Source organism: Octodon degus, unplaced genomic scaffold (genome assembly GCF_000260255.1).
Source record: "Octodon degus isolate 3935 unplaced genomic scaffold, OctDeg1.0 scaffold00056, whole genome shotgun sequence".
NCBI lineage: Eukaryota > Metazoa > Chordata > Mammalia > Rodentia > Octodontidae > Octodon > Octodon degus.
Genome location: NW_004524632.1, coordinates 12215868 through 12235392, shown reverse-complemented (window position 1 = coordinate 12235392; position 19525 = coordinate 12215868). Strand labels below are relative to the sequence as shown.

The following is a 19525-nucleotide window of genomic DNA, read 5'->3' as shown; positions in this document are numbered from 1 at the left end:
CCCCCCCCCCCCAGCCTCCTGAGCACTAGACTCACAGGTGTGAGCCACCAGGCCCTGTCTGATAGAAATCTCCTGAAAGAATTTGGGGGCCAGTGAACTGAGCAGCTCTCAGCACACGTGAAGCCCTGGGCTGAACTCGCAGCAGCAACCCTCCCCCCAAAAAATAGCATGTGGAAAAGAATGACACAATTTGTCATGTTGATGCTAGTTAACTTAAAATTCTGGGCCAGAGATATAGCACAGGGGCACAAGTGCCTGCCTGGAAGTACAAGGTCCTGAGATTGATTCCCAGTACAAAAAAAAAAAGCTTTCTTGTGCAAACATCTTCACTTATTTGGAAAATGCACTAAGAATAGCACAGTGGATTTCTCTCCAGGACTGGTACGTAAGCTAATATGACTCTCGAGTGTAAATACGTCTGGCTGTGGGGCTGCCGCACGGGCCCCTGAGCTGGCTGCGCAGGAAGCAGGCTCCTGTGCTGTGTGGGGCCCAGAGCAGCTCTCTCCCTTAAGGACGCAGCAGGCCCAGCCCAGCACCAGGTCCACAGAGGCCACCCATGCAGAGGCCACCCATGCAGAGGCCACACCCCAGCGGAGAGCCAGACAGGTGGGGTTGGGGACAGCGCTCTTTGGGGGTGGTGCCCTAGGCCAAAGGGGGCCTTGCCATAGTGACTGCAGCAAATGCCAGACAGATGTAATGCTGCTTTTTCTCCAGAGCCTCTAAGGAAACACAGCAGTGTCAGGGTGCTGTGATTGCGCATACGTGTGTGCTGGGCAAGTGCTCCACCACTGAGCTACAGCTGTTTGTTTTGTTTTGTTTTGTTTTTCCTGTATTTTAGGGAAGGGTCTACAGAGTGTTCAGGGTCTCACTACTAGATCGGACTCGTAGTGATTCTCCTGTTTACAGCCTCCCAAGAGCTGGGATTACAGGCACGCGCCACCACACCCAGTCTCAACTGCCCTCTCAGTGTGCCCCAGGAGCGGGGCCCCAGCATGGCAGATCCTGGGATCAAACTCCCAGCCCGTGTACCTGCTTGCAGGTGCTTTAATCCACTCAGCTATTTGGCAGCCCTACATCTCAGTTATAATTAACTTTATTTCATTTTATTTTTGCAGCGGTGGGGATTTATCTCAGCACACTGAACAGGCATGACAAGCACCCTCCCACTGAGCTGCACCCTCAGCCCTTTATTTTAAATTTTATTTTGATATAGGGACTTGCTGGTTTTCCCGGGCTGTGAGATCCTCCTGCCTTGGCCTCCCATGTACCTGAGCTCAGAGGAATGCACCACCATACCCAGCTGTGTGTCAGCTTCTTTTAATGTTACTGGTTTACTTTTTCCCCACAGAAAGCACTCCGTGTACTTGCCATGTACAGGGGACCAAACACTCAGATTAGCACCTGCCCTGGGTCCTTCTGTGGTCCAGAGTGTAAACCCCAGGGACAGTCCAGAGACTGCTGGGGGTGGGAGCCGGGTGCAGGCTCTCCCCGAGTTCGTGGAGCCAGGCTCCATGCGCCACCTCCTGCAAGGCCTGCTGCAGGGCCTTGCATCTGCTCCATCACGGCAGAGTGGGGCCACGGTGAGGGGCCCCTGTCATAGCTATTTCCCAGACCGTCCTTACTGGAAAGGGTCTCTCTGCAGGGGAGACCAAGGCCCAGGTTAGCTGTCTAAGGAGAGGGGCGGAGGGAAAGACCCAGGTCCCGGGGCGGGCTGCGGAAGGATGAGTTCATTCTTTTTTTTTTTTTTTTTGCGGAACCGGGGATTGAACTCAGATCCTTGCGTTTGCCACTTATCCTACTGAGCCATCTCCCCGGCCCCATGGATGAGTTCATTCTTGGGGGTGCTCCTCGCCTTAGGATTTAGGGACTGGGTGGGCTGGGAGGCCCTCAGCCTGCAGGTGGTGTGGTGTGGTGTGAGCCACCAGGAGCAGGCCTTGGTTGCAGAGTAGCCTGCAGCTGGGCGAGCCGGGGAGCACCTGCGCGCTGAGGGAGGGGAAGTGGAAGTTCCAGCCTGGCCTGGCCTGGCCTGGCCTGGCCGTTGAGTGCTTTAGGAGGCCCTGGCTCACAGTAAAAGAGCTGGGCCTCTGCTCAGTGCCAGCGCCACCAAACGGGGTTAGGGTGGGGGATGTTGTGTCCCTCTGGTTCTGTGAGTGTGAGAACTTGTGGGTACTGGTGGTCCGGCTAGTCGATGACAAACGGATGCTTGTACCCTAAGTCGACCCACACCTTGTTCCCCCCACGGAGGGTTGAACGTGGGCCTTCACACTGAGCCCCAGCCCCGTGACTCAGATTTCGCTAAGCACTGAGTGGCCTAGGCTGGGCTCAGACCTGTAGTCCTCTTGCCTCAGCCTCCCAGGGTGCTGGGACAACAGCCTTTTGTTGCCACTGCCCCTATTCGCTCAGCTAAACGATAACGAACAGTTGGTGAGGATGAGGAGCGAGGCCTCGCCTGAGCCTGCTTATTTGGAATTGTGTAGGGACGCAGGTGTTTTCCTTCTCTGGCCGTGCCGCAACACTAGGTCTGTAAATCACCGTGGCCAGCGTCTGCTGGGCCAGCTGTGGGCCGAGCTCGGCAGCCCGTGCGCCTCTCTGCTCAGACTCGGAGTGCCCGTGCTCCTCTCTGCCCGTCACAGTGACTTATCCCTGACAGACTCCCACACAGACGTGGTGATTCCAGCACCACGTCACACCACATCGCCTCTCCCACGCACACACTGCTGGGGGAGGGGCGGCGGCTTCAGTGGGCCTGTCCTGGCTCTTCCGAGTGACTCCTGCGACCCATAGAAAACTTGGCTTCCTCCCAGTGACTCACTGCTTTCTGTGGGAGGAGGCTTATGGTCCACTCTTCTCTTCCCTTGCAGAAGGAATTTGGGAAAGCTACAAGGGAAGCTTCATTTCTCTGAGGCGCTTCTGGGTGACAGGCGCTCTGGGTGACAGGTAAGTGCCTCCCAGTGATGGCCCACAGTTTCCACAGGATAGGGCTTGCACACACGTGGGGTCTCACACATCTTGTTTTTTTCTTTTTGGTGGAACCAGGGATTGAACTCAGACCCTTGCGCTTGCTGTGGAAGCCCTTATTCCACCAAGCCATCTCCCCAGCCCCTCTTGTTTGTTTTTTGAGCCAGAGTTTCACTATGTAGCCCAGGTTGGCCTTGAACTTAGGAGGAACCTTCTGCCTCAGCCTCCCGATTGCTGGGATTACAGACAGAACTTTTATGGAGCTAGCTCTAACTTGGGTTCTTGATATAGGTCTGAGAATCTTGAATAAAACTCCCTAAAAAGGCTATTGTCCTGAGTATGGTTGTATGGCCCTGTAATCCCGGCCACCGGGGTGGCTGAGGCAGCAGGACCCTGGTTTGAGGCCAGCTGGCAACTCAGTGAAACCGGGTCTTGAAATGTACAGGCCTGGGGATGGCACTCAGCCCCAAGGCATGCCTGGCATGTGGGAAAGTCTGTGTTCAGTGTCCAGGCCTGCAGGCAGACAAACCAAATGCCATTTAAATGGATCGGCCATTGATTAGATCAGCTGTCTCCACTGTGGGCTTCTAGGAATAGCGAGTCGGCCTGTGCAGTACAGCTTGGGGTCTCCTTGCTCCTGCTCTGCTGTCAAGCCTGGGCTGTTGCCAACGCACCATCTCTAGTACTGTGACATGGTGCCAGCGTGCTGCACTGTGAGCTTCCTAGGATGCTGCCTTTCCAATCCCTGTGGAGGTTTCTCAAGCTGGGCCCAGGCCGATAGGACTGTGCTTTGCCGCCGCCTTTGTCTCCATGAAACAATGCTGTGATCATCAAAGCTAGTTACTGTGTCTAAGCTGAGGACGCAGGTGTGAGGAGCCATGATTTTGATTCTCAAGCTAGGGAAGATGTGAAAGCGAGCCTGATGCCTAGGGCCTGCGAGCCCAGGCCAGTGCTGGTGGGCAGGGATGGTGTTTGCGAGGGTGACAGGGCTCCTGGGATGCAAGGATGCAAGGGTAGGGAGAGATCTGAATGCTACGTGGGGCTGGGGTGTTGCTCGGTGCTCACGTAGAAGCTGACTGTGCTCCAGGCCCTGTGCTTCATCCCCAGGACTATCTGTTCATTATTTTTCGGTAGGATTCTTCTTTTTTTTTTTTTTTGCGGAACCAGGGATTGAACTCAGACCCTTGCGCTTGGCAAGCAAGCGCTTATTCTACTGAGCCATCTCCCCGGCCCCATTGTTGATTAGTTTTGCCTTGCTGCTTTCCACCTTCTGCAGGGCGCAGCTGTCCAGCCACCATGAGCTGGAGCTTCCTGACCCGCCTGCTGGAGGAGATCCATAACCACTCCACCTTTGTCGGGAAGATCTGGCTCACAGTGCTCATAGTGTTCCGCATTGTCCTGACCGCTGTGGGTGGGGAGTCCATCTACTACGACGAGCAGAGCAAGTTTGTGTGCAACACGGAGCAGCCGGGCTGTGAGAACGTGTGCTACGACGCCTTCGCGCCTCTGTCACACGTGCGCTTCTGGGTGTTCCAGATCATCCTGGTGGCCACACCCTCCGTGATGTACCTTGGCTACGCCATCCACAAGATCGCCAAGATGGAGCATGGCGAGGCTGACAAGAAGGCAGCGCGGAGCAAGCCCTATGCCATGCGCTGGAGACAGCACCGCGCCCTGGAAGAGACTGAAGAGGACCATGAAGAGGACCCCATGATGTACCCCGAAATGGAGCTGGAAAGCGAGAAGGAGAACAAAGAGCAGAGCCAACTGAAGCCCAAGCACGACAGCCGGCGGCGGATCCGGGAAGATGGGCTCATGAAGATCTACGTGCTGCAGCTGCTGGCCAGGACGGTGTTCGAGGTGGGCTTCCTGATAGGGCAGTACTTCCTGTACGGCTTCCAAGTGCACCCGTTCTACGTGTGCAGCCGGCTGCCGTGCCCCCACAAAATTGACTGCTTTATTTCCAGACCCACTGAGAAGACCATCTTTCTTCTGATAATGTACGGTGTCACAGGCCTCTGTCTGCTACTCAACATCTGGGAGATGCTCCACCTGGGGTTTGGGACCATCCGGGACTCGCTGAACAGCAAGCAGAGGGGACTTGAAGAGCCGGGTGCTTACAGTTACCCTTTCACTTGGAATGCGCCGTCAGCTCCCCCTGGCTACAACATCGCTGTCAAGCCAGATCACGTCCAGTACACCGAGCTGTCCAATGCAAAGATCGCCTACCGGCAGAACAAAGCCAACACGGCCCAGGAGCAGCAGTATGGCAGCCGCGAGGAGCCACTCCCAGCTGAGCTGGAGTCGCTGCAGCGCGAGATCAGGCTGGCTCAGGAGCGCCTGGACCTTGCCATCCAAGCCTTCCACCATCAGAACAATCCCCCGGCTCCGCGGGAAAAGAAGGCCAGGGCCAGCTCCAACAAGAGCAGTGCCAGCAGCAAATCGGGGGACGGGAAGACTTCTGTCTGGATCTGACCTGGGCCTCTCCTGGCCCAGGCAACTTGGCTGCCAAGTGAGGGCTTCCCTGCCGCGCAGCTCAGTGGCCCTGGGAGCAGCAGGCACAGAGCACAGCCTCAAGTCTGCGGGCGGGGCACGTCCGGGCTGTGCAGGGCCACTGCCGCGGGGACCTGGCGTCTTCCGGGTCCGAGGAGAGAGATTTAAATCATTCTTTGGAGCAGTTTTGTATGTACAGTATTATGGCACTTTTTTAAAACATAACTTTTTTGTATTTGTACATTGAACTACTATAGTTATGCCTTTTTATATTAAAGAAAAGAAACCCTTAACAAGCAGAGCCTGTTAGGCCAGTGTCACTACTTTGTTCAGCAGGCTCAGTGATAGCTTGAGAGTTTAATAGCTGCTCACTTCCTCCAAGTGCCTCCTGTCGAGGGACAGGGTTCAAATCACAAGAGCCCGAAGACCAATCCAGCTGGGAAGAAAGTACACTGGGAAGAGCTACTGCTGCTCCGCCCACCCAAGGCCGTGGCTCTGAGCTCCTGTCCCAGTGCTTCCTGTCTCTTAAGAGCGTGATTCCAGAGGAGGTAAAGAGCTCCCTCAGGGATTCCTGTAAGTACTGAGCTGTGCTGGGTGCTTTGATGGCGTTTGCGAGGTTCTGTCAGAGCCCCAGGTTGGCCTTGCGTCCCACACAGCTGCCCTGTTCCCGGCTTCTTGACGCCATCAGAAACACACAGCTTCCCCTGGAAACTTTGGATGCTTGGAGCTGCCCGTGTGAGGTGACAGTGACCTGCCACAGAGCAGTGGTTTATCTGCTGCGTGGTGCAGACCCTGCAGAGGGGCCTGAGCGCCTTGGGGTCCCTCCCGCGTGCTCATGCTGGCTGTCTGCAGCCAGACCATGGCCTCGTCCTCCAGCCGGCCTTGTGACCGCCAAGGGCCCCACTCCCCTCCCACCTCCTGGGCTGCCTGAGAGTTGCTGCAGGCCACTCGGACCCCACAGTTCCAGAAGCACTGTCCCTTGTCGCCTTGTAAAGCGCCCGTCTGTCACTAGGAATAGTAGCACCCTTGATGAGGTTTTCCATGGCTTATCAGTTGGCGTTTCTTCCTTGTTACCAAAAATTTTAATCTTTTAGTTATTCATATATTTTGGAGATTTCTTTCTTTTTGTATTTTTAAATTTTAGCCTGGAAAAGTTTCTTGGGGGCTTTATTTTTTATCATTTTGCTGGTTTGGGGGTGGACCCAGATGCTTCCTGCCTCAAGTGACAGTCCATCCCTGTTTGATTTCAAGTCAGGGTATCCCTGAGTTGCCTGAGGGTCCTTGGACTTGAGTCTTCCTGCCTCAGCCTCTGCAAATGCTGGGGCCGCAGGTGTGCGCTACCACACGTGGCATTCCTCGATCTCTAAATATTTTTATTTTTATTTCTATTTTTAATGTATGCAGTACAGGGTCTCACTACGCAGCTGGGACTCATAGTGATCTTCCTAGCTCAGCCTCCTCAGTGCTGGGATTATAGGTGTGCACCACCACGCCCACACTCAGTGGCTGGCTCCGCTCAGGGGTGTGGGGGGTGGCGTGGCAGGTGGTGCCGGGGGTGGAACCCTGGCCCTGTGCTTGTCTAAGCAAGTGCTTAGTCTGCTGAGCTGTCTCACTAGCCTCTAAATACTTTTTAAAGTGAATGCAAGGATACTAGGGGGGCAGTGTAAGCCAGTGATAGGCGAGGTGTGATCAAAAATGTGAATGAGAACTGTGTAGATAGCTCAGTGGCATAAGCACCCGCTTGGCAAGCTCAAGGTCCTGACCTCGATCCCCAGTACCACCAAAACAAAACAAAATGGAAATGTGAATGATGAAATGTTTGTGTTTAGATTTACCACTGTGAAGGACACATTGCCATCAGCTCTCACAGAATCTTGCGTGCTTCAAACACTGAAGTGACGGGCCCTTTCCCAAGGGTCCTCCTTTCTTGGTCCTGGCTGTCCTTGGTCTCAGTTGATCCAAAAGGGCTCCCTCTGGGGCCAGGGAGATGGCTCGGTAGAGTAAGCGCTTCCCTGGCAAGCGCAAGGGCCTGAGTTTAATCCCTGGTTCCACCAAAACAAAAACGAAAACAAAAGGGCTCCCTCTGTGCTGGTGTGCACTCAGGGCGGAACCACACACCGCTGGGCCAGTGCTTGGGAGTCTTGGGATGCACATGGCCCAGGGGAGGGGTTCAGGGTATGTGTCTTTGACTTTAATACATTATTTTATTTTTTAAAATTTATGGGCTGGTGGGCTGGTGAGATGGCTCAGTGGTCTAAAGAACCTACTTAGAACAAGCTAAGCTAAGCAAAGCGCAGGGACCGCGGTTCACTCCCCCAGCACCACGTGCCAGCTAGGCCTGCCCCCTGGTGGGCTGAGCTGGCCACACACACACACACACATAAAAAAAAGTTAAAAAGAATAAATAAAATTTATGTATTTGTTACAGGGTCTTGCTATGCAACTCAGACTCATAGTGATCCTCCTGTCTCAGCCTCTCCATTGCTGGGATTACAGAGGTGCACCACCACACCTGATTTCCGGGCAGCTCAGTGGGCCTGGGGTGGATCCGGCATGGGATGCAGACCAGGGATCTAATCTGGTCTTTGCACTTGCCAGCCAGTCACTTAGACCGCTGAGCTATCTCCCTGGCCCCAGAGTTTAAATATTCAGGGTATATTTTGATCGTGTCTAATATATCTAGGAAATCAGACATGCACGGTTCCCTCTAAGCCTGGTGGTTAATGAGGAAATATAATGATTCCAGGAAAGGCAGCACCCAGCCTGGAAGCAGCGAGCTTCTGCCCCTCATCTCTGGCTGAAGCGCACAGATGTACTTGCCCTGTTGCCACTTGCTTGGAGCTGAAGGAGGTTGTGCAGAGTGGTGTAGAGGGAGAGCTGAGTGGAAATGCCAGGAAGGGCCAGTGGTGGCGCAGGAAGCTGCTCGACTGTGCATGCGCGCTGAGCCTGGTGCCCCCGGCTCCTTGGAGAGCCCCGGCCGCCTCGCCGCACACTGGAGGGCCTCTGTTGTTGTTCTCTGGAGGAGGTTCTAATTCTGACAAGACTTCCTCACTCTGCCTTCTCAGCACATCTCTTTTGGCCTTTGAACAGCAGAATCTTCTAAAGCCAGCTGCCCACAGGACTGTTCCAGACCTGTGTTAACAAAACAACCCTGAAAAGAAAAAACAAAAAACAACCCTGGGCACAGTGGCTGTGATTGTGGCCACCCAGTGAGCTGAGGCAGGGGGCTTCCAAGTTTAGGCCTGCCTGGACCCCTTGGTGAGACCCTGCCTCAAACTAAGAAAGGAGTGGGGTTGTAGCTCAGCATTCCCTGGGATCAGTCTCTAGTACCATAAATAAAAAATACAAAGCCTGTCAGTGCCTAGGTAACCCATTACGTGGTTCCACACTGAACCTGTGAAAGTGTCTGGATTGGCAGGCGTTTGTGCCCGCGCTGGTCACCCACCGACAGGCTCGTGCTCCTGTCAGAGCGTGCTATGGGGTGCTGTGGGGAGAGCCCCATCATGGCCCTGGTACCTTGGTCCAGCATGGAGCGGCTTCACGTGCAGTGCGTGCCCACAGCGCCAGCAGCTTACCTGCTCACCTGAGGTGTCACTGATGCCGTCTGCCACGAGAGCCACATGGTGCTCAACTTCTTACCCACCAGCTTTTGCCAGAAGACAAAAGTTTTGCTAAGCCTACCTCAATCACTTCCTTTTTAATGTAAATCAATGTCTTTCCCGGCTGTGAGAACTTGACCTGAAGTAAAGAGCTAGCAGCTGGTACACATAGTTTGCAAGATCTCTGTATTCGTTTATCCATGTAGCCTCCTCAAGGTAACCAGGTCCCTTCACCTGTGTGGTGTAGTTCAGAAATCAAATTCCAACTCCACGGTCTGACTTGTCCTCACTGACTTGTCAGAATCGTTGGGTCAAGTTGGGCTCAGTGGTCCTGGTCACACGGCAGGGAGAGAGGAGGGTCGGCCCTTGCGGGCATGCCTGCTGTCCCTGCGTACGATGGTGGTGACATATCAATGCATGGCTTGGTTCACGCACTTCTGTGTTAAAGGAAAAATACAAAGCTGGCAGCGGTGGCACATGCCTGTCATCCCAGCACTCAGGAGGCCCAGGCAGGAGGGTCACCGTGAGTATGAGGACAGCCTGGGCTACATAGTGAGGCCTTGTCTCAGAAAAGCTTAGAAGATGAGGAAGAAGCAAGCCATGGTGTTCTGAACTCGGATTCACGTACAGGAAGATCTACTCCGCTGTAAAATCTTGAGATTTAGGGTTGGGCTTTGGATCCAGGCAGATGTTGTCCAAGTGCTTCTGGGACTGGTAAGCCTAGGCCTCGGGCTCCCTACCGACCCTCTACGTGGGCGCAGCGCTGTCCTGCACATGGTGCCGCTTCCACCTGAGGGCACGGAGCTCCGGGCTCAGCTGTGGGTGGCAGTTGCTGCCCGCTCTGGGCCCAGAATGTGCGTAAGTCGCTTGGTGGATGCGGCTGGGCTCAGGGTCACCCCAGAGAACGTGGGACACGAATACAGTTAAGAATCCCAAAGTTCCTGGTTCACGAGCACTTTCTCAAAACCTGAAACCCACAGAGCACAAGGCTGTTGGGAAACACCCCACAGAGCCTTCCGCCCCATTGCTTATGCACAGTTGCACCGAGAGCTCTGTATGGAAACTTGAGCCGGCGGCCCCAGGTGCCCTGTAAGTGGAGCCCCGTGGGGAAGGGGTTGTGGCCCAAGAAGCCCAGCTGGGGCTTGTGCTGGCCCCTTCTCACCGAGCACTGAGTGGGTACTCCCTGGGGCCTTCTGGTGTGGGAGGTGTGGCTGGGCTCCTGGCGGAAATGGAAGCCCAGGACCTAGGGGGCAGCCTGTAAATGACCCCACTAGGGAGGGCGCCAGGGCCATGGGGTGTCCCTCCCAACAGGCCCAGGTTCACGGCAGCCGACAGTAGCTGTAGTTGCTGATGGACTTGTGAGCGGTAGAAGCTCTGGTGCCAGCGAGCTGCTGCTGGGTTGAAAGTGAATCCCTTGGCAGGTTTGTCACGGTCTTGGCGCAGGAGCTGGCACCTGAAGAGGCTGTAGCCAGACCGGTGTGTGCCCCGTTGGGGAGCACGGCCTCTGCAGCCAAGGCTCCAGGAGCCCAGGCCTGTCTTGCTGTGGAGTGTCCTCAACACGGTCCCGGGCGCCTGGGGGCCATCCTCTCCAAGAGTATCTGCCTGGGCTGGGGGCAGCCAGTGTCTGCAGTGCTGGAATGGATGGCTGCAGGTGAGGCAGGCACAGCTTCCTCGGCCAGTGCAGGCTCGTGGGGTCCGGAGGGCTGCTGCGTCCTGTGCCTCGCGGCTGGTCTCGGTGCAGGCTTGTGGGTGTGTACATTTTCTGCCCTTGCTTCTGCTTCCGTGGTGCCCTCGCAGGTGCGAGGCGAGTGGTGCCGTGCTGAGCCGCACCCAGAGTCCACACAGAAATCACGTAACTCCAGGTGCTTACGGAGGGTACCAAGTAGCTGCAGCAGCTGGGAGCTTTCGGTGCTATTGTGCCACACGTTAGGGTTGAAAGCCCCTTGTGCTAGAATTCAGTTGTTTAAATGTGGGCCATAACTATAGGAGGGCTGAGCCTGAGCTTGCTGCTTAAGCTTGGCTGGCCCTGGACACATTTGTCTCTGAAGACAGGCAGGGCCCGAGCCACTGCCCCCAGCCAGAGGCCACAGTCAGCCTCAGACTCTGGATGTAAGTGCCAGACCCCAGGTGGGGAGCCGCCCAATTTGGGGGGCACCTGGTGCAGAGTGGGACAGGGCATGGCTGAGCACTCATGACCAGTTTTCAGGGGCTGCTTGGCCTCTTCCGATCCCTGCCCCTTGCCCTGGGGATTCAACAGCCTGTCCTTGGCCTGCCCTTGACCGTGGTGCGTTGCTGAGCTGGGCTGGGGCATTACAGCACCCGGCTGCGCTCCAGTGTCTGCAGGAGAGCTGCTGCTGCCTTCTTGGGGAGCCATCCCGCCTCCGAGCTCCGGGGCTGAGCTGTGCGCACAGAGCCATGCACCGTTCATAACGATCCGGCTCAGAGCCAGTGACCTGGACAGCCTGGTACGGGGAGGGCGCGGAGCGGTGGCGCTGCACTCATGTTATTTTTAGTATGTGCTGTCGGGGCACTGTGGCCACACTGAGAGCTGGGGCCTGCAGGGGTGGGCCGGGGCCAGGTCCCTGGCAGGCTGGAGCAGTGCAGGCCTCCCAGTGCCTGGGCCTGGACACAGTATGGGTGCTGGGCTTGTGCACACCACGTTGAAATTGGGAGGAGCCAGCACCCGGAAGCTGAGGCCGTGCTGCTATGCCAAGAGCCACTTGGGCTGGGCAGTGAGTGGGCAGCAGGGCTCTGACCTCTGCAGGTTCGATCCCCAGCACCTGGTTTACCCATCTTCTTGTTTACCTGGAGTTCAAATTTACCGTCCTGTTTTTATTTGCTAAAATATTTGCAGGGCTGGAGAGATGGCTCAGTGGTCTAAAGCACCTACTTGGAACAAGCTTGGCAAAGCACAGGGACCGCGGTTCAATCCCCCAGCACCACATGCCAGCCAGCCCTGCCCCCTGGTGGGCTGAGCTGGCCACACACACACCTCTCTCTCTCTCTCTCTCTCTCTCTCTCTCTCTCTCTCTCTCTCTCTCTCTCTCAAATAAATAAAAATAAATAAATAAATAAAATTTAAAAAAAATAAAAAATAAATAAAAAAATATTTGCAGATTGTATTTACAATAAACTTCCAAATTTTAATTCAATATACATTCTGAAGCCTGGTACCAAGGTGGGAAAGGCATTAGTCTGACAGCTGTAAGCAGCGGGGTTGGGGTGGGGCACACCTGTCACCCCAGCACTAGGGGAGGCTGAGGCAGGAGGATCACAAGTTCAGGCCCATCCCTGGTGGCTTAATGACCCTATCCTAATAAATGGGGTGGAGAGGCGGCTGGGCCCAGCTCCTGCGTTTCGGCCCACTCCCTGCAGCCAGTAGTGTATCTTGTGCCCCCACCCCCGCGCCCTCCCGCTGCAGGGCCTCGAGCCTCCATCCAGCTGCGTGGCCACCTGACACTGAGGGATTGGAGGGCAGGGAAGTAGCTCAGCCCCGTGTTAGGGGGCGTTCACTGCTGCAGCCTGGCGGGGGACCGAGGCGAGGAGGCAAAAGCTGCCTCAGAACCTGCCCAGGGATGCCAGGAGCTGGGCTGGGCTGGGCTGGGGGGGGGCGCTTACCTGATGGACCACACTTTGGTTTGTGGGTAATTTTAAATTTTACTTTATTTTATTTGCAGTAATAGAAAAGACCTAGGACCTTCACACTGAGCTCCAGCCCCCTTCCCTTTTTGAGACAGGATCTCACTATGCAGCTGATGCTGGCCTTGAACTCACTTTGTAGCCCAGGTAGACCTCCAACTCCTGGCATTCATCCTGCCTCAGCCTCCCAAGTTCTGGGATTATAGGCGTGTACCACCACCACTGCCGGCATCCTCAGCCCCTTGTTCCTCTTTTTCATTTTTATGGAGATAGGGTTTCCACTCAGTCACTAAATTTGCCAGGCTAGACTCTTGTGATCTCCTCAGCCTCCCAGAGGGCTGGGACTATGGGTACACTGTCTAGTACTTGGCTTAGTTCTGTCTTACTGATTTTTTATTTTAAGATTTATTTATTTGATACAGGATCTCACTATGTAGCTCAGACTCAGTGATCCTCCTGTCTCAGCCTCCCCAGAGCTGGGGTGACCGCTACCGTGCCGTTTCAGTAGCCTGCACAGCACGGGGCGGGCAGTGCATGTGGTACTGGGGATCAAACCGGGGACCTTCTGTTTGCCAGGCATGTGTTTAGACTGCAGAGCTATCTCCCCAGCCCCAATTATTGTTTTTATTGTTACATAAGTATCACATTATTTTAAAAAATTACAAAATTCAGCTCACTAAAAGATGGTTTTATACCACTTGAATGAATATATAATAATGCAGAAAAGCTCATTGACGCATAAAAAAAAAACCTTTTTTTTTTGGTACCAGGGATAGAAATCAGGACTCACACGTGCCAAGCAGGCACTTACGCCACTGAGCCATCTCCCTGACCCTAAGAAAACTTTCAAAAATTGAACAACTCCCAAAATAAAAGTTATCAGTAATTGCCCAGTTCCCCCAAAAGAACATTTGGCATCATTAGTCCTGCCTCAAAAAGCATGTATACTTTTTTTTTTTTTTTTGGTGGAACCAGGGATTGAACTCAGGCCTTTGTGCTTGCCAGGGAAGCGCTTATTCCACTGAGCCATCTCCCTGGCCCAGCATGCATACATTTACTCAGCTCCAAACACACAAAAGTATGAAGGAGAGGAAAGTTGGCACTCCCCAATTCAGATACCTTTGTTCTTATTTAAAGGCAGTCCACGCTGTGCAGCGGTGCACACCTGTGTTCCCAGCTCCTTGGGAGGCTGAGCCGGCTCTCAAGGGTGGGCCCCACCTGGGACTTCATGAGCCTGGCCTCAAAAATGAAAACCCAAGTGGGGAGATAGCTCAGTGACGTAAGCACCTGCCTGGCAAGCACAAGGTCCTGAGTTTGATCCTCGGTAAGAGAGGGGGGGAGGGGGAGGGAGGGGAAGGGGGACAGGGGAGAGGAGAGAGGAGGAAAAGAAAACCCAGGCTAGGGAGGTAGCTCAGTGGTCTAAGCACCTGCCTGGCAAACACAAGAACCCAGGTTCGATCCCTGCATGCTGTGCTGGCCCCTTTCTGGCCAATCCAAAACCAGGCATATGGCACACCCCTGTAATACCAGCACTGGGGAGGCTGAGACAGGAGGATCACTACGAGTCTGAGCCATGTAGGCAGACCCTGTAACAAATACATAAATTAAAAAGAAAAAATCTAAAGTACTGGGTGTGGCTTGGGTAGCACAGGCCTAGCATGCACAAAGGCCTGGGTTCGTCCCCTGCTCACACATAGAAGATGTATAAAATGTGTCTTAGAAGTGAAAACTAGGGGCCGAGGAGATGACAAGATGAGAGGGATATAGCTCAGTCAAATAAGCGCTTGCACAAGGGCCTGAGTGTGGCCTGAGTTCAATCCCGGGTTCCAGAAGAAAAAAAAATTAGATATAGATATAGATATAGATATAGATATAGATATAGATATAGATATAAACTACCCGGATGTGTAGGACCCTGAACTGCATGAGTCCAGCACCTGTGGCCCATGTCGTTGGTCCCCCTGCACCTCCCTGCCTGTATGGGCTCTGCTGGAGCCTCAGCCCATTTCCTTCTAAGGCCTGTCCCTGCAGGGAGGGACCGTCCTGAGAGCACAGCTGTGCTGAGGTAAGCTGCCCCAGTGACAGTGACTTCCCTCCCTGAGGGATCCACATTGCTTGGTCCAGCCTTTGCCCTACACAAGGTGGAGGCAAGCAGCAGGGCAGGCAATGGCAGAGGGACTGCACAAGCTTCTCTCAGCTGCCGAGGAGGGGACCAGGGACAGCCGACGGCTGCTTGGCCGCACACTGCTTGGAAGGAACTTGCTGCTCACTGAGGTTTTGTTGGGTTTTTTTTGTACAAAGAATTCATGACTTGCACTTGCCGGGACCACTGAGTTTTGAACCCACCCCTTCGTTTTTCAAGACTGGGTCTCTTAAGTCACTTAAGTTCCCCAGGCTGGGCTAGCGTTTGCAGGCAGCCTGGGCCACATAGTGAGACCCTGTCTCATGACAAAGCCCCTGGCCCCTGGATGTGCAGTCTCTGTGGGTCTTACCATGGTCCCAGCCCCACACACGACCACCCCTACACATGAAAGCTTCCTGAGCCAGCCCACGGGCCCCAGGATCTCCACATGGAGCGAGTTTGCCTGTGAGAGGCCAGCGGGTCCCCCACAAGCGGCAGGCCTTGCCTCCAGGCCCTGGGGACTCTGCTGTTCGGCAGGGGCAGCAGGCCACCTCAGAGTGGCTGCAGCCTGAGCCCAGCCTGCTGGCCGCATCTCCTGGTGTGTGCACTGTCCTAGGCACCTTGGAGGAGGAGCAGTCATCACTTAGGGGTGGACCCAGGCCCAGAGTCACAGGCAGGACAAAACGGGGCCTGAGAAGAGGCTCCCGGCCTGCAGGGGCAGGCCGGGCATACTGCCCTCCAGAGAGCCGCATATGTGGTTCTCAACCAGGCCCCAGAGCCACTCCCCTGCCCCTGGCCAGCATGGTGCCACCCACATGGGCTGCCACATCAGGGCGGCGAAGGCCTGCTGAAGAGCAACAGGCAAACGCTGAGAACGTGCTGTCTGAATTATTTTATCCCGGGCTGGAGCTGAGGAGAGAGGGTGGCTCCATCTTTAACAGCTGCCAGTGTGAGACCCACTTCCCCCATGCTCGGCCCCATCCCAGCACTCAGCTTTGTCCTGCTGCCTCCTGCCATAGGGGGACAATGAGGCACCCTCAGCCAGGGAGACACCTGGGGACCCGTTCCATGCCACGGGGTCTTGGTGCTGAGTCCTGAGGAGGGCATGCGGGAGGCCACAGAAACATGGGCCTGGGGTGCCCAGCAGCAGCGACCGGGGCAACAGTCACAGCCTGGTCCCCTCCACACTCCAGAGCTGCCGTCTCTGCTCAGAGCTCCAGCCTGCAACCTCCTGGGGCCCTGCTTCGATAGGTCCAGCCACAGCCCAGGCTCAGAGCCCGGAAGGGGCTGCATGTGCAGATGAGGGACAGATAGCACAGAGCCCGAGCCCGAGCTGCCCCTTCCTGCACACAGGCTGCGGCAGCCTCAGAGCTGCCTGGGGCGACCCCAGGATCTGAGGCCAGAGACAGACTACTGCCCTGAGTTGTCACTGAGCCAATATGGTGTCGGGTGTAGCATGCTTGAAGGCAGGAGAGCCTCCTCCGGTCACTGCTTGCTTGCCTCTCCTGGTACTAGAGGTTGGAGCCAGGGTTCTTGCAGAGTGTCATTCCAAGCCTTCGGGACAAGGTCTTGCTAGGGGTCCTGCCTCAGCCTCCCAGACTGCTGGGGTGGCCGTTGTGTGCCACTACGCCTGGCTGCTCTTTCTGGCTTTCTCTCTTCCCTGCTCCTCCATCCCTCCTTCCACTCCCCACCTCTTTTCTCCAGTCTCAGATGGGCTCCTCTGTCCTTCCTCTAGGCTTCCTGAGCCGGCCCTGGGGAGAAGTGGATACAGTCCTGGAACCAGGCTCAAGTGTGGCTTCAGGCCACAGCAGCTCCAAGCTGGTGCAGCCCTCCACCCCAGGCTTGGAGGGGGCAGAAGTCAGTGCCAGGCAGGGTTGGGCCAGGACAGGTGGGCCGGGCTGATCCGCTTCCTGGACTCTGGCAGTGACCACCTTGTCTCTGGGCTCCACCAATGGGCAGACACGGGGCTGGCAGCAGGAAAGACGGCCCAGGCCCAGCACTGCTTCCTCTCGGAACCAACTCCCTGCTCCCCATGGCCCCAGAACCCCAGGTACCCTAGTGGTCAAGTGTCCGCTGGGGCTGAGGGAGGGAGGGGACCTCAGTGCATCGTGCCATTCACAGGAGGACACGTGGTGGTGTGGGCTTGAGTGACTTTTAATCCACGCCTGGCCCTGGGGACATCTATATAGGACCTGGGTAGCACTGCGGCCCACTTTCCAGGTGCTGCCAGGTGCATAGGGTGGTGGCTTGGGAAGTTTGCATCTTCCCTGGCCCATCCTGCAGGCCGCCATGCAGGCCATGAGGCTCCTGACGGGGAAGCGGGGGCCCCACTGGAGCACATGCGCTCCGGCCCCTCAAAGGCTACCTGGGTCCCAGGCCACCGCCTCTGTGTTACCTCCTCAGAGACCGCCAGAGCCCCAGGGTGACCCAGGAACAGGAAACCCGGGAGGCTGCAGGGATCCTGCCCAGGTGGGGGACTCCAGGGGTCAAGGAGAGGGGTGCCAAGTGAATAGGTCTGGGAGCCTGAAGCTGCTCCTGGACCTTAGTGTCATCCTGGGCTCGCCCCAGCCTGGCCACCTCAACCCTCTGCCTAGAGGGTCCTCCCTGCAGCCAGCCTGGGCAGGCACCAGGCCTTGGGTCATCTTGGAGCTGCCCTTCCTGGACGGGAGGTGCCATTTTATTTGCCCCAAACACATGTCCTGGCAAGGATGGAGTTGTTGGAATTTGTGACAGCCTGGGGCTTGGCCGCCACACCTGAGTCCAGACCCGAGGCACGGGACAGGCAGCTTTGGTTTGACTCTTCCAGGCTTGGCAGGGCTGGGCAGAGACAGGAGGGCCAGGACCCTGGGGCGGGGCCAGGCACCAGGAAGAGTGTCCCTGGTCAGGGCCCAGCACCCACGCTACATTCGTCAATTAGATCAGAAAGAAGGTAAGAGGTGCAGCCTCCGGCCACGCGTAGGGCAGAAGCTACATTCACACGGGGCTGTGCGCAATGCCGAGGCCGCAGGAGATGGGTGTGGAGGAGTCCTCAGGCCTGGCCACTGTGGCAGGACAGCGCCACATTCCCTGCGCAGCCAGAGCAGAGGGGGACCTGGAAGACGCGTGTGCGGCAGCGCCAGATGTGGGGAGGGCAGCGCTTAGGCCCCTCCAGACCTGGAAGGAGAGGGGGGGTCAGGAGGGGCCTGGCAGCAGCACCAGGCCACTCCCAGTTGTGAGTCACAGGCCAGGGAGTAGCAGTGGGGAGGTCAGGCAGGTGGCACAGAACACAGACAGACAGATGGGCTGCAATGGGTGATGGGCAGTGGGTGTCAGACTTTCCTCAGGCAGCAGGTGCAGGGGCGAGGGATGGATGAGATGAGATGAGACGCGACAAGGCCGGCATGGCTGTTGTGGCCAGCATCACACTGCCCCCTGCTGGGTTGGGTCGTACCTTCCTCGGCGAATGTTTCTGCAGGCGCCAGGAGAGGACAGGCAGGAAGAGAGCAAAGGGACAGATCAACCCCTCACGCCACCCCTGGCATCCCAGTCTGCATGCCATGGAGTCAAACAGCTCCTCCCAGGAGCCCAAGAGGGATGGGGCAGCTCTGGACAGGGACCCGCCATTCTGGGGCTGGGAGTCAGGTATGAATACGGGATCCCCAGGTTTCAGTAAGTGAGGCTTATGGGTTTAAGCGGTAGGAAGGTAGCAAGAGGCCCCAGGTTGTCCTGGATGGCATCAGCTGACTTCTCAAAGCCCACAGCCCGGAGTCTGGGTGTCCAGGGTGCCTCTTACTTAAATCCCCAGCCTGTGCCTCCCAGGACGATGGCTGCAACCAGCACTGCTCCGGCAATGGAGCCAATGATGATGTTGGTGCCGCTGGGTCCTGGGGAGGAAATGCCTCTGTAGCAGAGAAGTCCCAGGTCACAAGGACAGTGCCCGGCCAGCCCTGGCTCACCTTTGTACCTCTCCGTCTCCCCAGTGGGTGGGGATGTGGGCAGTGGGTTGTGGACGCTGCAGTCCTTGCCTGTCCAGTCGGGCTGGCAGATGCACTTGCCCTCATTGCTGCAGACCTGGCGGGGGAACAGTGAGTGGGGCCTTGGCGCCTCTCTCAGGATGCTAGTTAGGCAGGTTCTCGCTACATAGCCCAGGCTGGTGTCAAGCTGCCATCTTCCTGCCTCAGCTGCCCAGGTGCTGGGATCAGTGTCTACTCCTGTACTCTCCTGCAGCCTCCCACCACCCTGGCACATGCTTACCCCGTGATGCGAGCAGACTCGGCGCTCCCCACTGCCTGGGCAGGTGCTGAAGTTGAAGGCAGAGGCTGGCAGACAGCGGTGGCCCAGGCACAGCATGCTGGGCCCACAGGCCGTGCCATCCTCCACGTAGCTCAGGTCAGAGCCATCGGCAAGATGCACATGGCCGCCCCTGGGGAGGAACAGCTGCTGTGCCTTGTCCTCACACCCCACTGGCCCCTCCAAGCCCAGCTGGGCCTAGCCGTACCTGCAGTCCAGCTCCTTGCCCTGGTGGTAGAAAGTAACACTGCTGATATCTCCCCCCAACTCGCCCAGCCGAGGAGCCCCAGAGATATTGATGCAGAGGAGGAAGCCGCAGAGCACATCCCTGTGGGGGTGGAAGAGGGGAAGGCAGTGATGGAGGAGGGGGGCGCAGGGGGGGCTCCCGCAGCCCGAGGAGGGGGCGCAGGGGGGCTCCCGCAGCCCGAGGAGGGGGGCGCAGGGG

The 19525-nt window shown here is 56.5% G+C and overlaps 2 protein-coding genes across 4 annotated transcripts in view; one reads left to right on the top strand and one right to left on the bottom strand.

The window, feature by feature from the left end:
* Gjc1 (gap junction protein gamma 1) overlaps positions 1-19525 on the top strand; it is a 40637-nt gene that overhangs the window by 14948 nt on the left and 6164 nt on the right. The window contains exons 2-3 of one of the 2 annotated variants that reach the window (XR_002821581.1): positions 2862-2937; positions 4235-6024. Coding sequence is in view for 1 of the 2 variants with exons in the window: in XM_023718064.1 (XP_023573832.1) it covers positions 4255-5433 (1179 nt within the window). In the remaining variant the exon portion in view is untranslated. Of the gene's footprint in view, positions 1-2861; positions 2938-4234; positions 6595-19525 lie in introns of those variants that run through there. The other variant, XM_023718064.1, reaches the window with a different exon arrangement.
* Adam11 (ADAM metallopeptidase domain 11) overlaps positions 17020-19525 on the bottom strand; it is a 12719-nt gene continuing 10213 nt past the window's right edge. For both annotated transcript variants that reach the window (XM_004633830.2, XM_023718063.1), the window contains 5 exons: positions 19289-19408; positions 19045-19213; positions 18747-18861; positions 18584-18674; positions 17020-18259 (listed from right to left, as the gene is read on the bottom strand). In XM_004633830.2, the coding sequence (XP_004633887.1) occupies positions 18211-18259; positions 18584-18674; positions 18747-18861; positions 19045-19213; positions 19289-19408 (544 nt within the window). In that variant the 3' untranslated portion in view covers positions 17020-18210. The remainder of the gene's footprint in view (positions 18260-18583; positions 18675-18746; positions 18862-19044; positions 19214-19288; positions 19409-19525) is intronic.